The sequence below is a fragment of the Sesamum indicum genome, linkage group LG10 (genome assembly GCF_026168435.1).
Source record: "Sesamum indicum cultivar Baizhima isolate 11 linkage group LG10, ASM2616843v1, whole genome shotgun sequence".
Lineage (NCBI taxonomy): Eukaryota > Viridiplantae > Streptophyta > Magnoliopsida > Lamiales > Pedaliaceae > Sesamum > Sesamum indicum.
The window spans coordinates 19,617,596-19,636,341 of record NC_142666.1 but is presented as its reverse complement, the minus strand read 5'-3'; the positions used below and the strand labels follow the sequence as shown (position 1 = coordinate 19,636,341).

The window sequence follows — 18,746 nt, the reverse complement described above, 5'->3', positions numbered from 1 at the left end:
AAGAAAATTGTATGGTCATTTGAGTTTTCTTCATTAATACATTTTGTTGTAGTGCATAGTTATGAGTGATTATATGAGTTAAACACATAGAACAAGACTAAGCAATGCATAGTTATGATCTCCCACAAATTATTATCACAATATCTAAAGATAATGCACTTCATCAAAAACGTGCTAAGCTAAAGATTAATCAAAACCTACGAATAATACACACAACTCACCAAATGAGAATAATTAACACATCATCAAAACTATTAAATCCAATAATATCAATTAATTAACCTTACAAACATATATATATATAGAGAGAGGGGGGGGGGAGAGAGAGAGAGAGAGAGAGAGAGAGAGAGAGAGAGAGAGAGAGAAATATATATATATATATATATTAAAAAAAAAAAAAAGAAGGGTCCCCCACCATTGCAACCCTAAAGTCAATAAATGCTCTTAGAAAGTATAGAAACTATGGAGAGTGATGAGGTGTGTGCAAGTGCAATGTGCATGGTGGAGGTGGAGATGGTGGCGTGATAATATTCAATTTGCATCCAATTTAGGGAGGGACCACTCATCAGTCATCACACGACGTCTCCTACCTAGCTGCTAATTTTTGTTCTTATTACTATATGCCTTAATTTCCATAGCTGCGCGCTTTTCCTTCTTCACCTATATATTATCTCTTATCTCTTATCTTTTACACACACACACACACACACACACACATATATATATATATATATATACATATATATTCCCATTCACTTCATGAATGCTTAATTTCTACCTCTATTTATACCCCCCCCGTTCCCCACTCTTTTTCCACAACAAATTAAATTTACCCATCATCTCCATCACATTTCACATACCCTAGCTAATCAGAGAGAATTACATATATAAATTCTTGGCTTTTCTCTGCCGGCCGTCCGTGCAATAGCCTCCGTTGAAGCTGCCAGCATGATCTAAACCTTCCTCGCCCTTAAAAAAGGAAAGATCAGATCATGTGGTAGCTTCACCCGACGCTGCTTGCGCGTAAAACCCTAATTTTGTTCTAGGGTTTCTCCTCTTGGAAAAAGAAGGTATTCATTTGGTTTTCCTTGTATAATTAATAATTGTAGCTTCTTTTTACTGAATTTCATGGGTTTGTTGGCGTTGGAGGACTAGGACTTGCTTTGTCTGCATAGGGTTCTAATTCTATATATTCCATTTTCGTGCAAGAAGCATTTGATGGTACAAACTTGTGTGTTTGTTTCGGGGGTTGTCCGATGGGGATTTTTCAATAGTTTTAGCCCTTAATTGGTTCACTTGGAATGCTTAATTTCATTCTTATACATATTTTCCATAGATTAATTAGTAAAATTCTTTATTGGAAATTAATTTTCATGAAACCCTTTCGTTATTGACATTTATAATTTCTGATTAATTCATTAAGTATATAGTCCAAGGTCTTATATAATTATCATCTTATTATATACATGAGCAGTGAATTAAGTGGGATTTAGTGCGTGGTTGCAGGTGCAGGGTCAAGTGACGTTAGCTGCAAAATTCCAATTCTTTAGGCTCCGGCGGCCGCTGAATTAGACGTTTGTGGTCAGTTGCATATGTTTCTAGATAGAGTTTTTGTTTACAAAATTTAACTCATTTAACTTTTAATATTTCTTAGATATATATATAATTCATATATACATTAATTCTTCTTTTCTCTCTCTCTCTCTCTCTATATATATATATATATATATATATGTATAAATGGTGTAATTTAATAAAATTTTGATGATGTTTCCACTCCCCTATTGTTATTTTGTTGAGACATGATATGCAGCTTTTGATGACAGCTATATACACAGGGGTTCCGGTGAATATATATTGTAGTAAGTGTTAGTACAGGGGTCTCTTTTTTTCTGTTTAGAAATATATTTATGTAAAATTTATTGTACATAAATGAAGTTGATGACTATATATATATATATATTGATGTGCAGCTGCCAGAATGTGATGTGAGTGGTGTATGTATGTACATTTGTATGTATATATATAGAGATGAGAATTATGAGGTAGGTAGTGTAGGGTGTAGGGTGTGCAGTGCAGCTTGATTTTGTCTCATCTTTAGATGGATATTAATGCACTTCATCTCTGTATTTTGTGTAGAGAAGGTGAGGCTGCTGCCTGCACTGCTACAACACTGTCTTATTTTCACACACACATATGTCTCTTCACGATCAATCTTTATTCTCCTTGCAGTATTCATTAATGTGTAGCAGCTACTGCTAGTGTCCATGTGTGATCATGCTTCTTCAAAATTTTCAATATCAATTAATGGGATCATCAGAAACTTTTTTACATTTACAGATTAATTTTTTGTTTCTTCAAATTAATGTCTGAATAATTAAGGATGATAATGCACAAGTGTCATGCATGGTAATTAATCCCTCTCAAACACACAAGTCTTTGTCTGAGAGAGAGAGAGTGAGTGAGTTATAATGTGCATTCATGATTTTGTTGATGAAAATAATGAATTGAAGAAGAGTAAATGAAATCATGTGGGGTTTTGTGTTAGGAAAAAGCAATAGATGGATGAAAGAGTTGGGAAAGATTCCAAACATCTTTTGTGATCTCAAGTAACAAATTTACATGAAATGTCAATGATTCTCTAACTATTTTTGGGTTCTTGTTTCTTACACATCTTCTCCCCTTTCTTACTTTACATGCTTCCCTACCTCATCAACTCAACTCATATCCACCTATATATATGCATACAATGATTATACTTTTATATGTATATATATATTAAATAGGAATAATTAAACCGTCCTAATTTCCCCCAAATTTAATGTAATTACACATAAAGTTTTGTAGTTTGAAAAATTATATATACTATCCTTATTGTTTAATTTCGTCTAACAAATTAATAGATCCCCCAATTAATTGAAATTTTACTGAATTTGCTCATATTAACGAAAAATTTGAATGAAGATTTATATTTATTCCTGTTCGTTAATTAGTTGATTTATTGCATGTCAAATATAGATTTCTTATCAAACTACCTGTATACATCTTCACACATGCTAATATATATTAGGAAGTACATTTTTATCATTATAAGGGTAGTTTGATTAGAAAATATTGTTTACCTACAATGAATCAATAAAAGTCGATTGGAAGTAAATATGATTCTTTTTATTCATAATTTTTCCTAATATAGTCAAATTATGCGATTTTGATTGACAAATGGATTAATTTGTTGAGCAAAAACAAATGTCAATAGAATTTTTCATACCACATGAGGCTTTCATATAATTACATCAATTTTCAAGAGATAAAGATGTAATTATCTCTATTAATTATTAACTCTATCATAAATTTATTTCAAAAAATTATAATTATATTAACTCTCTCTACACGTAGGCATCATATTGTCGTCACTATTACTATAATTATAAGGGTTGAAGACATTTTGCACCCTGAAATATGTTACCCTCATCAATTATCCATCTAAATTAAATAAATCTTCATTTACCCCATATTTTTGGATAATCCTTTAAATGAAATAAAAATTGATAAAAACACCCTTAACTACTAATGATTTGATATATTCACATTAATGTCCTCTATTATTAAATATATCAATCAACTTGAAAAGTTTATTCGACTACAATATTTATAAATTAATATTAAATTTGTATAAATTAATTAAGTACAAAATAATTATTTTAAATTTGGGTGTATAAATAGTCGTATTGATAATTAGCAAAAATTTATAAATTCACTAATTTTAAATTAACAAAGAAAGAAGCATTTTTGCATATTAAAATTTTGCCCACTGGTAGATTAGGGTGAAAGATGTAAATGTAATTGTAATTATTTGAAAATTTATACACCTAAAAATGAAGTGCAATCTGCAATAAGGGGAAACCAATGATGCCATCAATATTTTTCTCAATGATATTAAAATCTGATAATAATATGCAATTTTAGATATAGGGTAATTAAATTATTTTTGCATCTCCTAAAATTTGATCTAATTACAAATATATGCTTATTATATAAAAAATTATAATTACCTCACTTAAATTTTGCAAAATATTACTAACCCAATAAAAAAAACAGTGAAAAAGTATCTAAATAGCTCAATCTTTTCCTACAAAAAGGGAAAAAGAGAAAAATTAAATCAAATTTAATTACGAAAAACCAATATGGATGATAACATTTTACATTCTTGTTTATCTTCTCCGAGGTTTTGTACTGTCTTTTTCATACATGTCATTATATCTAGTTGTCTTTTCACTTCTTTGTCACTAACAATATCAATTTAAATTAGTGTAATATTAGGGAAGCGAGTAGGGACATATGTCCAAAGGGCAATTTAGCTCGTAAAGAGGGTCCAATTAATTTATTCAGCTTAATTTTATAAGTTAAATTAATTTGTATAATTCCGAATATTGTTGTGAATGCAGGCTTTCATTAATTAATACCCTTCAAATTAGATCTAAATTACTGTTAATTAATGAGCTCAAATTTGCTTGAAACTTACACGCCAGATGATAATTCCTGAGATAATACTCAATATATATATGTATATATATATATATATTAAGTTTTATTTTTCGTTTCAGATGTTTGAAGCACTGTTGACTTTTATTTCTTCACATTAAATTTGGTAGTCTCTAAAAATATTAATTAGGTTCTTTGACCCCAAACTGGCCTAGAGTTTGGGCCCCGACTCAGGTAAATGAGTTATACAATAATTTTGAAATTTATAAAATATTTAGAGAAAATAAAATTATTAAAACCTCAGTACTAAAATTTTATAATAAATATAATTAAAATTGAAGATTTCTATTTAGATTTTAAAATACAAGTTATAATATAAGAATCTAAACCCGGTTTCTGGATCTTAGAGATCAATTTTTTAAAAAAATTACCAAAGACTCTAAATTTTCAAGAATTTTAAAAACTATTTTTGTAAACTCATAAGCTCTCGCCCAAAACATCTATCATCGGTTCGACTATTTTAATTTTGTGTCTTAGTGAGAGAAAGAAATTATTCTAATTTTTAACTTATATAAATTTCTTTCCTTTAGATATATAATACAATTTAAAACAAATGATTATATTTAACTTGTCTTTATCATCTAACATATCAATCATGTCTAATTGATTACTAATTAACTATCTCATTATTTACTTATAAATATGATTGAGAACTATTCACCATAGCAAACCATTATAACCCTAAATTTGGTTCCGCCAAATCAGAATCGACCTAACGATGATAATACACTTACCATATGATTGACAGTATGCTACAAACATAACGATGGATCTAATCTGAGCTAAAATTTTCTAATGCAGGGAAATTTGCAGAGTTCTTAGCCTAGGTTTACTTATCATTATGTATCTCAGAGAAAAACTGAGCAACAACACATTTAGAGCAGAATTAAAGAAACTAATGCTAGCCATTTTTACATCATTCATCAAAGTTCAAAACCATGCGAAGCTGCATTTTATCATAATCAAACATATACAAAGAAAAGGCTCTGCCATGCAGCAACAAACCCTACCACTAACCCTAGCTAGCTAGTCGCTGTTCCGGCTACGCGGCCTTTCAACAATAAAACATTACTCTTTTTACATTTTCTTTGAGGGCTGGCAAAGGACGCACACCTGATTCTCCAGCTACTCGTGTGCCCTTGCCGCCACCTTGACCACCGGCACAGCCACCCTCCTGCCCATCAGGTTCCATATAGAATCTAGCCCGGAATGCAGCCAAATGTGCGTAGTAAGCTGGAGGAACTGTGTCAAGTTAACCAAAAAATCACCATTATTTTCAATGACTATTGTAGGAAAGCAGATTTTAAAGTCGATTGACGAGGCAATGCATGGAAAAACTGGCCGACTTACCCACTGAGACAGAACGTGTGCACCTTGCGTATGTGTAACAGAGATTGTTCGTCAATGACTGAATCCCATCTGCAGTGAAATTGTTCTCGTCCCAGAGTACATGGTAATGAGCAGGCCGACTAGTTCCCTGCAAGTTAAAGAATAGTTGTGAGATGTAATCAACATAAAAATGATTAAGTTAGATTTCCTTATGCGCTGGAACGAAGCATTTTTACTTCATCAGATGCAAAAGCAACAACACTTAAGTTTTTACCTGAATTCCAGCATGGCTGCAGAGATAAAAGTCGAATTCTGTTGGATGACAGATTTTAGAATCAACCACTGTGCCTGCACAAAAAAGTGTAGCAACGGAGTTCAAACAAGAAATGTGAAATAAGTTCACACGGTTGCATGGTATTTCGCATAAAGAATTTATACTCAATAAAGTGAAAGGTACCTGGTAAGATGTTTCCACTCTTGTCGGTGCTGCTCTTGTCCCTGTGATTGTTAGCGAAAAGTCTGGTATGATGTCGTTTTTGAACTACGATAAATGTCACAGGTGGTTGGTAGTTTGGCTCCAACGAAGCACAGGCCTGCATAAGACCTCATTGATCAGGGCAATTAATGTGATACAAAGAAACAGTCAATTTTTAGATTTAAAGAAAATAATAATAATAATAGAAAAATCGTTAGTGACCTTCCGAATAGCATCCAACTCAAACAACAGCACTTGGTAAAACTGGCCTTCACTCACACCGTCCCTGCTTATTTTATTTCAACCAATCAGATAAAATATGTCCAGATGAGCTTACCGCAGAGGTAAGCGAGTATAATGTCACATACAGTCAGAAGTATGTTCATATGCAGCCATCTTAAAGCAATTCTAATTATTCAGAACAAGAACTAGCTTATGACAGTGAAAGTCTCATTTTGGATTTACAGTCACAAAGCAATATTCAATAATGTATCCCCTATTATGCCAGAAACAGAAGTATCAACAGCTACAGAACAGATCCACATGCAACCATTTTTGAACTAATTGTAAGTTGAGCATAAACAATTCGGCCAACGACGATAAATTTCAAGTTCTGATTGAATTGAACAGACCTCTTAATGGGGAAGACAAACGCAACAAAGAGAATATTATGCTACTCTGTCTGGTAGACAAACGCAACAAAGAGACGAAAACTGTGCTGCGTCCTCATCTATTCACAATTTTTTGACAAATACATACAATTATATATTAAGATAACGTTGAAAGAGTTGGTCAATAAGACAATTACACTGACCTATAAAATATTATCCTCTGTGGCTTCTGTCCAGTTGCTTTCCTAAAAGAGACCAAAAGATCCCTGCAAAAGAGAGCCAAGAAACTAAGACATACATACCTACAGCAACACATCCCTCTCAGTGAGAAAAATAATTATCATGTATACGAAAAGAAGATCATAAGAGATAAATGGGTAAATAGCCAATTTAATCAAACTAACTGTAAGACAGAGAAGGGGGAAATAACAATAAACCTGATCATGCCGCCACTCACTGTACCACGAACAGGATCATGCCAGGTTTTGTACAAATCTTGTATCAATTCCTGTCTATGAGCTTGAGCGCAAACCAATCCTGCATATTTTGTGACCTCTGGCCAGTCTTGAGATGCTACAACCTGTATTTAGAAAGATATATTAGCGAACTGGAAAATATAATTTACAAATATGTGCCAAAAGGGGTGGTGACAGTTAAGACACCATACAGCTGCAATTGATGGACTGGACTCCTCTCCATTCTCAGGATGCGTTACGTCAGCTCCAAAGATAATTGTCGGTATGTCACTGACCAATGGGATTCTGCAGCTTATAGCATCCAAGAGAACAGTGTTCCGGCCACCCATCTGTTCAACAAGATAGAAAGTATAGGAAGAAATGGTCATAAATAAACAAACAAAAAAGAGTTTGAGGAAAGAGAGAACCATCAGAAAGCTTATCAAACTCCAAAGACCGCATCATAAACTATTGGAATAACTTGGCTCACCTTAACATTTATTTTTAAGGATACATTGGCCAAATATTGCTTGTTAATCTTGAAGACATGTTTTGTAAGACAGCACTGGGATATCAAACCAAGATCGGTCTCACATATCCGCTTCAGATCACCTATCGACACAGAAATTGATGTGATGTAGGATTGGTAATAGACATGTGAAATATCAAACTGGAGTTACTTTTTGCATGTCATACCATATAGGGAACCGTTGTTGTCTGGCAAAATAGCTAATAAAAGCTCCAATTCTTTTCCTTTTAATTTGTTCATGCATGCATGATAAACATGCTTTAAAGCTTTCTCTACTTGATCAGGCCTGGCTGCATAGATTGGTATCACCGGTTCTGGATTAAACTCCTGTAACATGTGATTTATATAATCAGATTATATATCAGACGATATGCCTGTATCAAGTGGCCTACAGGACAACAATGAGCTACAAGGACGTGAATGTTCTACCATGCCAGATACTTGACACATTTGAGCCAGCTCATTACAAAATCCACGAGCAACACTATCTTGAACACTCCGCGAGAAGTTAATACATGCCCAACGGCTAACAGTCATGCCATTGATCATTTTCTGTCCAAATAAAATCACCTTAGCGAGTCTCAAGAGAAGATGGACTATCATTTTTTCCATCCTAAGATGAAATTTAGAATGATTCAGATAAGGTTGGCACAATCTTGTGATTAAACTATAATAAGTGAAACCTTGTTCATCATATTCCATTGGCCTACTTGCGGCAAACAATCTTTTTCCTTCCCGGTCTCGTGATATTTCAGCTGCACATAAACAGCTAATGCAGGTTAGAGAGTCATTAACAATATTGAAGAAATGGAAGTAAGTTTTTGGAGGCCGCATCTCACCCAGGGAGCAGGGAGAACTCTTGCCTCAACAGAAGCCAGTTTTTCACTGATTCTAATTCCAAACTCTTTTGCATAAGGATCTTGCTCATAAGCATTGTGTTGAACAGTCTGCATTCACATAAAACACGAACAAATTTCATTGGCAAAACCTTGGCCAATTCAAAGAAAAACACTACAAGCTTCATGAACCATCTGATGCATATTTAAGTCCATCATAGACTTCCAATAATTTGACTATATTTCTTGTACTCATAAGTAACATACACACATACATATCTACGCAATGATGATTCCACAGTGTTAAGATCATTTTACTCTGAAGTTTTTTATACCTACTTGACCCTCACATAGTCCGGAGCACAAAAATAATATACAATGTCATGATTAGATTGCTGCAATTAATACCAAATAAATTTTAGTAGTAACGCCTATTCATATGTCTATCAGTTCATTGTGAAATTTATTCTCACAATATAAAAAGGAAGGTGAATCTAAATATTACAATCATGGAATACCTGCAGAATATCATTTTCTCGATCCCTTGGCCTTTGGCATGTAACCTTTAGAAGAGCAGTAATTTGTTTCTCGCTCAACCTTTTAGTATATCGTTGCCCCTCAACAATTTTACAGGCCTGAATGAAGAGCATTAGACCATTGACACGATTTGATAGAAAATAAATACTACGGGCCGAAGTTCAAAATACCAACTAACAACTTCTAACCTCCATTGGTAAATAGTTGGCCTTCTTTTGGTTACCTACTTGAAGGCAAGGAAGATGAGTGTATTGAATTGTGAAACCATACATTTCTTGAAAGTATTCAACAACTGATTTCATTGAGTTGTCGTCGACAGGAAACCTGAAAAGTATAACAGTCAGTCCAATTAGTTCAGAGAGCTCGGTAACAGGCACTCACTAGGAAATAAGACAGCTAAAGCATCATTATTATGTGTCAGAGAATAGGAAGCTTGGTAAGTGGGAGAATAATCAAGATGGTTTAGAGCCAAACGAAAATAGGATAATGTCTAGCTTGGGTTTAGATGTAAGATAACCTGAACCCTTGATTGCTACAGATATATATTTATAGATCCTTCCAAGATATGGTTATTACTCTTTTATCACTTAAGACCTTTCAAATAGAAATTGACCTGGAAGATAAGATGCCATAATGAACAAGTCTTATATAGATGTCTAATTATGAATCGCCCACAGCATTCTTACACTAGCTCTCGAGTTGGTTGGGATGTAATGCCAGAAACTCGATATTTTCTACGTACATCTCCCCTGTGAGTCACTTCAACTTTTACTCCTCTAAGGGCCTTCTTAACCTGAAATGAACCAAAGGGTATATTTACAAACGAATGCCTGAAGAATATTAATCCCTTCTTGTCTGTCAAATCAACCAAAAGCGCACCTTAATACGGTCGGAATCAGATAATGGCCTTGACAACACATCTTTCCCCAACAGTTGGGCGACAAATTCAATCACTGGAAGAGCCTCGATAAATGCAGCTGATGCCATATCTATAATTCACAAAAGACAAAATATTAAATGAAGGAATAGACAGCAGCAATGTTGTCCGTTGCATTTGCAACCAGGTTCATAAGTTGGTATTCAATTACCAATGTTAAGTGAAAGGCCCATCTGGGTAGGTCTTATACTTTGGTAAAAACCACACCATGCTTCTAAACCATCTCCAAGCCTTTGTGGTCTCCGGATATCAGGAGAAAAGAACGACCTCCCGACAGGGCAGAACCTTTTTGCACGTGCAAACAAAGTACAGATAATACCATTTCAGCATTCCCAGAAAGAAAATCATCAGATTGAAGCATCCGACAAGGATTCAGGTAAGAACCTTGTTTACTGGTTAGGTGAAACAAACGTAACTAATTTATCAATCATTACAAATTAGTACAATTCATTTTAGCTACCACGTGACGCACTTTCTCATACCTTTTCATTGAGAGTTCTCGCAGGACAATGTCCAGAATTTGAAGTGCCTCCTTTGGGCCATCTGCACGCTTACCAGCAAGAAATTGGCCTAAATGATGTAAGTTCGCCCGTGCGACAAACTTGATTACTACTTTATATTCCCTTTCTCTCCTGAAATTTGCACAAATAAAACTTAGAATAAAGAACACCTGACCACTTAATCTTCATCTTTTAGAAGTATTAATAAATTTATGCATTACTGATAACACGTCAATCTATTCTGTTACAAAAATTTCTAATGTACTTATTTCAGTCCTCCTGTGAGGACTGAAAATTACATGAATTCAAGTAACCAGCAGAAGCATATCCTAAAAGGCATAATTGGCAGTGTCAGAGGAGGAACAATTACTTGGGACCATTGACATTGTCCTCTTCATCAATAAGCTTAATTGTGAACTCCTTCCAAGCAAAAGGAAGTTCGCCAGCGGTGTACAGACTCTTTCTGCCATCATAGGCAGGCAATCTCATCCCCAAGTCAGATTCTTTATACATTTTCACAAGTTCTGCCATGATAGCTCTATTTACCGCTCTCGATGACACTTCAGGGGTAATAGTTACCTATAAGCAACGATAACATTTAAGAAAGCTATACCAACAATTCAAAAGTCAGGAAAATATTGATGACCCACTTTCAAGACCAATTAAATGCTACACATGCAGAGGACACGCACAGAGATTTACTCAATTATACTTGCAAAGGACAGCAGATATAAGAAGAGAACATTCATAAGCAGTTTGAATATTAGACTCTTAAGGGCCCCAAATGTTTTATGTCACATAGCTACTCAACTAATTTTTCTTGCTCAAATGTACCCACTGAAACATACTTAATTCAAAGCCATAATGAAAAGCAGCTTACATCATATTGGTTCAAGTCCTTGTCTGGTAACTCAGCGAAGAAATGGTTGGCCTTCACAATACATTTTGTCCCGAGCTGCCCAAATCCAGGTCTAGTTGGAAAAGTCAAAGACTTGCTTGAAGAAGGAAAACCCATTTCTGATTGACATAAGCTGCCTCCATTCCCAACCGATCCATTAGATAATGCCGGTACAATGGCTTGGGAAGTTTCTCGCATAACAGGCTTATCTGCGGCAGTGCATGGCCTTGAACTCGGTCGCATAAAGACGTCGCCTTGGTCAGATTTCCGGCCACCCCTTCCCCTTCTCCTTCCTCTGTTTCTTGATGGAGGAGAACACTGGTTTTGAGCTTTGGCATTCTGTGATTCTTGATTTGGTGGGCCTTTGCCATTTTGGGCAGTCTTTGGGTTCTTCTGAGCTGAGTTCATGGGATTTTGCAACTGGGATTTGATAACAAAGTGTTGTTCTGAATTTTCTTTCATCTGCCTCATAGGCATGATTATGATGAAGACTGAATTTGATCACTCAAACCTACTATGTAAGAAAGCAGAGGGACCTTTTCACAGCAAATATTCCTACTAGATAAAACAGTTTCTTGTCCTTCTTGGTTATAGTCCTTCAAAGATCAATGACTCCATGCACTGAAAAATCCACAAACAGAGAAAATTGAGTACGTCAGCAAGATAACCCAAATTGAAAAATGTATACGAGTATAGAAATTTGATAAAATTGGTGGAAAATGTCCCACGCAAAAGCTAAAGGGAAGCATTCAAAAAGAAGATCTTTTAATGCAGGCTACAGGGATTTCCATTTTTTTGCAATTTTGAAAAACTAAAACAGCTCACATATGTTTCAACAACAAACCAGAAATAAACTCCCTTGGAAAAAACAAATATGTGGTAATAAATCCACCATACCAAAGAACAGAAAGATGAGATAATTCTCATTGACAACAATGAAGCACTCGGTAAGTGCTTATAATCCCAAAAAGAACACATGTAATAGAGAAAAACCTTCCATGAAACTTTAAAATCAAGAAAAAGAAGATTTTAAATTTAAAAGAAAACACAAAAAAGATCCACTTTTAGGCTGCTTGGAGATTTAAGTGTGGAGTACTCAACAAAACTACATTTATGTGGAGACAAAAGAAGACAATACCAAAAACTCAAGAAACCCTCTTCAACGCTTCGGTTGGAAACCCAATATATGAATCAGGATGGGAAGAAACATAAATTCTTTAAAAATGATGCACATGTGCACAAATATAGAAATAATATATAATCGTATTATTACGATGAAATCTAATCAAATAGTGGAAATACCCAGAAGACAAAACTATACTTCTTCTTGTCCCCAAACCAAAACCGAGACTTGCAGCAGAAAACCAGAAAAGTTTGAATAAATCCAAGATAGTAAAGACACAGCACATATATAGATACAAGCTTGATGCATGCATATACATATATGTTTATGTCTATGTGTATGTAAATATATATCCAACACGCATAAATAAATGTGAGGACAGAAACATGACTGCTCAAGAAAGAGAATAAAAACGCCTAGAAAGCAACAAAAGAGCAACCAAAAGCAACAACTAGTAACGCATGTAACACAAAACCATAGAATTAAAAGGAATAAACATTGAAGAACTCACTGGGAAATCAACATCTCAACCCAAATTTCGCTGCTGCATAGAAAATGACATCTCACAACACAAACACGAGTGCTTACACTACAACTAAAGGGCTCAAAGATTCCATCTTTGAACTCAACAATGAACACTGAACCATGAAAGACGGAATCTTTTCTTTGTTTTTTTGAATCTAAGCTTTGAGGCGGAAGTGGGCTTTAATCACCAACTTAAAGAGAGACTGTTCAAAAAGACGACAACAAACGTGAAAAAGAGTTGGGAAAAAGTGGGGATAAAAGATGGGTTCTTTATGGGGTGGTGGTTTCAGTTTTCAGAATTCAGATTGCATAAATAATGAGAGAGAAAAAAAGACTCAAACTCAGCAAAAGAGTTGCTGTGTGTGTGTGTGTGTGTTGAGAAGAAGGGAAGGAAAAAGAGAGAGAGATGATGATGATGATAATGAATCTTTTATACACGCATGCAAATGCTTTTGATGTTTTCTTTATCACGTGTAAAAGCTTATGTGAAGGCCCTCCCTTTTGCTTTTTCTCCCTTAGCATTACATACACTTCTTCTTCTATCCCCATACATACATATATAACTCACTTTAGTGCTCCCTCTTGCAGCCTCGGGCCTGTACAATTGCCTCCAACATAAATATTCATTTAAATCTCATCAGTTATAGATACACTACAGATATATATATATAGAGGGGGTGGGTGGGGGGTGGGCCGGGGTGGGGGTTTCAATGAGGCCAAAAGAGCCAAGGGAGAGGATTATAAAAGCAATGAAACACAGAAGAAGAATAATTCGAACTTGCAGTCCTCACCACTGCAGAGATTTCAATACATCCTCTCTCTCTCTCTTTCAAGATTGTGTCTTTCTTTTTTTTAATACAAGAACCAAGATTATTTTTTGGGGCCTCCCCTCTCTCTGTCTCTCTCTCTCTAGGCCAGCTGCTCTTATGCAATGTCCCAAAATCTTTTGTGTACTAAAGCAGTCAAGCTTTGGTAAGCTGTAACGGTCGGTTGAAGCTCAAAGGTGGAGGGTTGGGGCCACACCACATGTGTGTGTGTGTGTGGTGTGTGGCTTTATCTGCGTTTTGGATTTATGGAATGATTATAGCTTTTTTGCTTGGATTAATTGGGACTGTAATAAATGCTGCCTGCCCACAGTTCCCAGTCTGCACCTTTTTTGGGATTTTACTCAATTTTTCATCTCTGTTACTCTTTAATCACAACCCCACAAATACTTGTTTTCTTTTAATCCTTCCTTTTGTTTGTTGTACACAAAACTAGCTACAAATATTCAATACCTCCCTTATTTCTGGTTAAAAATATGCAATTATAGTTCAAATTCAATGGTGATCCGGGTCGAAATCTACGCGACCTCCTTGGTTCGATCTCCCAAGCGGTTCGAGGTCGCTCCTCTCCCAGACTAGTGATTGGGCCCTGAGAAAAGAAGCAGATCGTTAGGCTTGCTGGGGTGGCCCCCAGCTAAGGCCCTCCGCCAACTGACGGCCCCCAGCTAAGGCCCTCCGCAAGCCTAACGATCTGCTTCTTTTCTCAGGGCCCAATCACTAGTCTGGGAGAGGAGCGACCTCGAACCGCTTGGGAGATCGAACCAAGGAGGTCGCGTAGATTTCGACCCGGATCAAATGGCTTACGCTCGTAAAATAATACATTTATCATATAATAGATATATTGAATTTATCCTGTAATCCATTTAACTATATTCAAACTCAATCTAATAAGAACTTTCTCACTCAATGCAAAATAATATACAGCTTAGTCCCATATGGATTATTGTATTAATCATTACTTTCCTAACTCTTCATTTGTAAAGAAAAGAAAGTACTAATACATGAATTTGGGATTCATTATTGATTAAAAGGGTGTTTACATGAGTTTGTAAGTTTTTCGAAATATCTTATTAGCTGTTGAAAGTTTATAGGATGTTAAATAGTGTAGGCAATTTTCAAAAAATGAACTTATAATAAGATCAAAAAATAAGATGTTAGAGTTCACAAACTCTTTTTTTTTTTTAAAAAAAAGATTAAGAGTTAATTTATTTTAAAAACTTTAACAAATTTGTTCAACATTGATCATATTAGTTCTAAATTATTGTTAATAGCATCTTATAAATTTCATAATTATACGGACACTTCAATAACTTTTTTTTAAAATAAAGTCCAACGTGTTATAAGCTTCCAAAATATAAGTTTATAATATGTTTTAAATAAATTTAAGGGTAAATTACAAGGGGTTCTCTGAAATTTGTCATAATTACAAGTACCTTATATAATTAATGAGAGTCTAACAAATACCACGATCATTAATTTTATGAGAGTATTTGTAACTTTTCAAATAACGAGAAAGTAATTATAACTATGACATTTTTAAAAAGAGCCCGTTATAATTTACTTTAAATTTAATCAAACACCCTCTAACTTTGAGTTGGATTGTTTTAAAATATATACAGAGGTACCACACTTATGAGTCTATCTAATTCAATATCAATTAATATATGTAGTTTTCCTCTTTAACTATCATATAGTATTGTAGTTGTTACATCATATTATGAGTGTATTATAACTTCGTTTTGTATTGGTCGTCGAGTGCAAGAAAATGATCTTATGTATATTTGTAGCCAAATAGACTTTCTAAAAAATTGATGCCCGATATGTACATGTGATATGTGAATCAAATTGGATTGATTTTTTTATTATAGTTTTTGTTGTATTTTTTGTTTTATTATATATATACATGCCACATATATATATAGATTATGTTATCAATCTTAATTAAGAAAAAAATTATACACATGATATATATATATAATTAAATAAAAGATACAACAGAAATTGCAATAAGAAATTTCATTTGGAATAAATCATACAGTTGCTTAATTGAATGCTAATTACCAATTTCATATGGCTTAAAGGCAAGAGGTTTTGTTATGAGTTTCATTTCTAAATATAAGCATTTACTTCATATTTAAACAAATAAACATATATAGGGTAAATTATCGTTGTTGGAACTATTGTGTTTTTTTTTTATACGTTTCCACATCTAATATTTTTTTATACTTTGCCATTTAAAATACATGAGATTTGTAGTTTGTATTTTAGATTAATTTTTAATAGAAAATTCTATCGAAAAGTGATCACATGCGTGGCACATGTTATTTTTTTGAAAGAAAAAAAATATCAATTGCAATTCTTTTGGGATAAATTCGTCCTCTGATCACAATAATTTTCTATATTCGAAAAAGATTAAGATGTTGTTGCACTTAAAAAATATCATATGTCATGCATGTAATCATTTTTTTGCCAAAATTTTTCCACTGGAAAATTGGTTGAGATGGCAAAATGCATATCTCGTGTATTTTGGGTGATAACGTACAAGAAATAGTTTAGGAGGACAAATGTAAAAAATGGGAGGAGCTCTAATTTGAATGAAAAATCGTAATTTACCCATAAACATATATAACTGATGGACACTTATGCAAATTGGTTCGAAATATCACTGTAAAACGCTAAAAAGAAGAGAGAAAGGATTTGAATAATAGTGTATATCTTGTATAGAATGGATATAGTTTGCAACATAATGTAGATAAGTTTGGGAAGTTTGGTTTTATCGTAAAACTCTTCAAAAAGCACCCGGAAAAGTTAACCTTATAAGAGTGCTGATCCAGTTTAAGTAAAGACATAATAATACCTAAGGGCAAAACAACAGTAAATATTTGTTTTTTTACCAGATAAAAAGTAAAACGACAGTGTTCATTATTCCACTGAGAAAATAAATGTTACTTTATGGTATGATGACTGGCAAATTTTATTAGAAATGGCTCCACCACTCTGATTGCCTTATTATGGTTAGTTGGTAGTTGGGACACAAATCATGCTTCAACCCACAAAAATAAAATATAAATAATAATAAAAGAAAATATTATTTTGGGTTTTTTTGGTGGATATTTGCAATGAGGTATATGATGTTGCATGTTTTAATTTTTTTTTTTTTGTTGCTATTTTTTGGTATTTAATTAGAGTGGGAAAAATTAGGGAGAGAATGAGAGTAAGGATTGAAAAGGGGTGGTAGGTAAGTTTGAATCCAAAAGGTAAATAAGAGTGTTTTCATTAGTAGTACTCATTACATTTTTGGTTTACTGTGATTGCTCATTGCCAGAATTGTGATCATAATTGTACCTTCGAATCCCTTTTTCTTCTTGTTTTTCTTTTCATTTTTGTTATGATTTTGGTCCCCCAATAAATACTAAAAGTCTCTTTCAACAAAATTCATTAGGTCATAATGTCTGGAAAAATAATATATTATAAGTTCATCAATTTATTAGAATACATTGAAAATTTACTAGATATATGACTATGAGGGTGTTTGACTGAGTTTTTTTAAAAGATTTTATAAGTTCATACATCTTACAAAATGTTTTTAAAATTTATGAGATGTTAAATTTTATTTGAAAAATAAGTTAATAAATTATTTGGATAAAATTAGCTAGCAACTAGATACGTTTTTTCTAAGAGAGCTTATAATCTCTTTTCGGTAAAAAAAATATAAAATTAATAAATATTTTGTATTATCTTATACGCTTTTAAACAACTAATAAGATGTTTTAAATAGATCATAATTAGCTCACCCCTCCAAGTCATTGATATGATCAATTGAATTATTTTAGAAAATTTGATTGATGGGGACTATAATGTGTTTATATGATTAATGAGCTGAAAATAGTGGAAGTTATTAGTCAATGAAGACGACAACCAATAATAAATATCAACCAGCAGCAGCTGACAAGAACGGTGGTTTTTGGTGCGCCAAGGATTGAAGATTGATGGCAAAGAGAAAGAACAAATCCTACCTACTTCTGTTTATTTTGAACAAATACTGCTTTAATTCAGTGAGTGAAGATTAGAGACCAGGGTATAAGTAAAAGACTCAAAGGTGAATGGCACAATTCTTATCAGATGATCGTCTTAACGGGGTAAATTATAACCAGTTTTTTGTATATTTGTTATTTGAAAAATTACGAATATTCCTTTAAAATTAACGATTGTCCAATAAATACCCCTCATACATGAAAGCTCATTGTAGAAATTTATTTGTTAAACGGTTGTTAATTTTCAGGGAGTATTTGTAATTGTTTTGTAAATCATACATTAGAAAAAAAAAATAATATGAGTTTTTGTTAAGGTTAATTACTAAAGTTAAAAGTATAAAAATTGCAACAAATACTAATTAACTATGACTGCTTCATGATTATTAGATGTTATTTCTGCAAGTAGGTTAAAACATTAGCTACAGCTAAAAAAAATAACGAATATTTTGACCACAGGTAAAAAAATTATGAATATTGGTTAAACCGTGGTCCAAATTAAAATTATGTTTTAGCATCATTTTGTTTGATTGTAGTAGATAGTATTAATCTGTCGTGATTTTCAAGGCACAATAATTGATATATGGTGTACTA

At 33.5% G+C, this 18,746-nt stretch overlaps 1 protein-coding gene and 1 long non-coding RNA gene across 7 annotated transcripts; one reads left to right on the top strand and one right to left on the bottom strand.

Annotated features, from left to right (window-relative positions):
- Positions 1 to 443: 443 nt before the first annotated feature.
- LOC110012732 (uncharacterized) lies at positions 444 to 2,331 on the top strand. Its single transcript, XR_002287932.2, has 2 exons — positions 444 to 1,070; positions 1,507 to 2,331. It is a non-coding gene; the product is annotated as an uncharacterized LOC110012732 (long non-coding RNA).
- A 3,097-nt stretch (positions 2,332 to 5,428) lies between these two features.
- Positions 5,429 to 14,218, bottom strand: LOC105171292 (protein argonaute 10). Of its 6 annotated transcripts, none has more exons than XM_011092357.3 (22): positions 14,089 to 14,218; positions 11,632 to 12,270; positions 11,122 to 11,330; positions 10,734 to 10,883; positions 10,403 to 10,536; positions 10,194 to 10,303; positions 10,001 to 10,107; positions 9,503 to 9,638; positions 9,296 to 9,412; positions 8,781 to 8,888; positions 8,625 to 8,696; positions 8,371 to 8,493; positions 8,109 to 8,268; positions 7,903 to 8,024; positions 7,625 to 7,762; positions 7,395 to 7,537; positions 7,161 to 7,223; positions 6,569 to 6,632; positions 6,329 to 6,464; positions 6,146 to 6,219; positions 5,893 to 6,019; positions 5,429 to 5,784 (listed from the first exon to the last, which is right to left on the bottom strand). In XM_011092357.3, exons 2-22 carry the CDS (start codon positions 12,124 to 12,126, stop codon positions 5,597 to 5,599), a joined length of 2,976 nt encoding a protein of 991 aa, XP_011090659.1. In that variant the 5' UTR covers positions 12,127 to 12,270; positions 14,089 to 14,218; the 3' UTR covers positions 5,429 to 5,596. The 6 variants fall into 6 exon arrangements, with proteins under 6 accessions (XP_011090659.1, XP_011090656.1, XP_088741900.1 ...); XM_011092354.3 differs by lacking the exon at positions 14,089 to 14,218 and adding an exon at positions 13,284 to 13,849; XM_088885774.1 differs by lacking the exon at positions 14,089 to 14,218 and adding an exon at positions 12,971 to 13,112.
- Between the last annotated feature and the right edge of the window lie 4,528 nt (positions 14,219 to 18,746).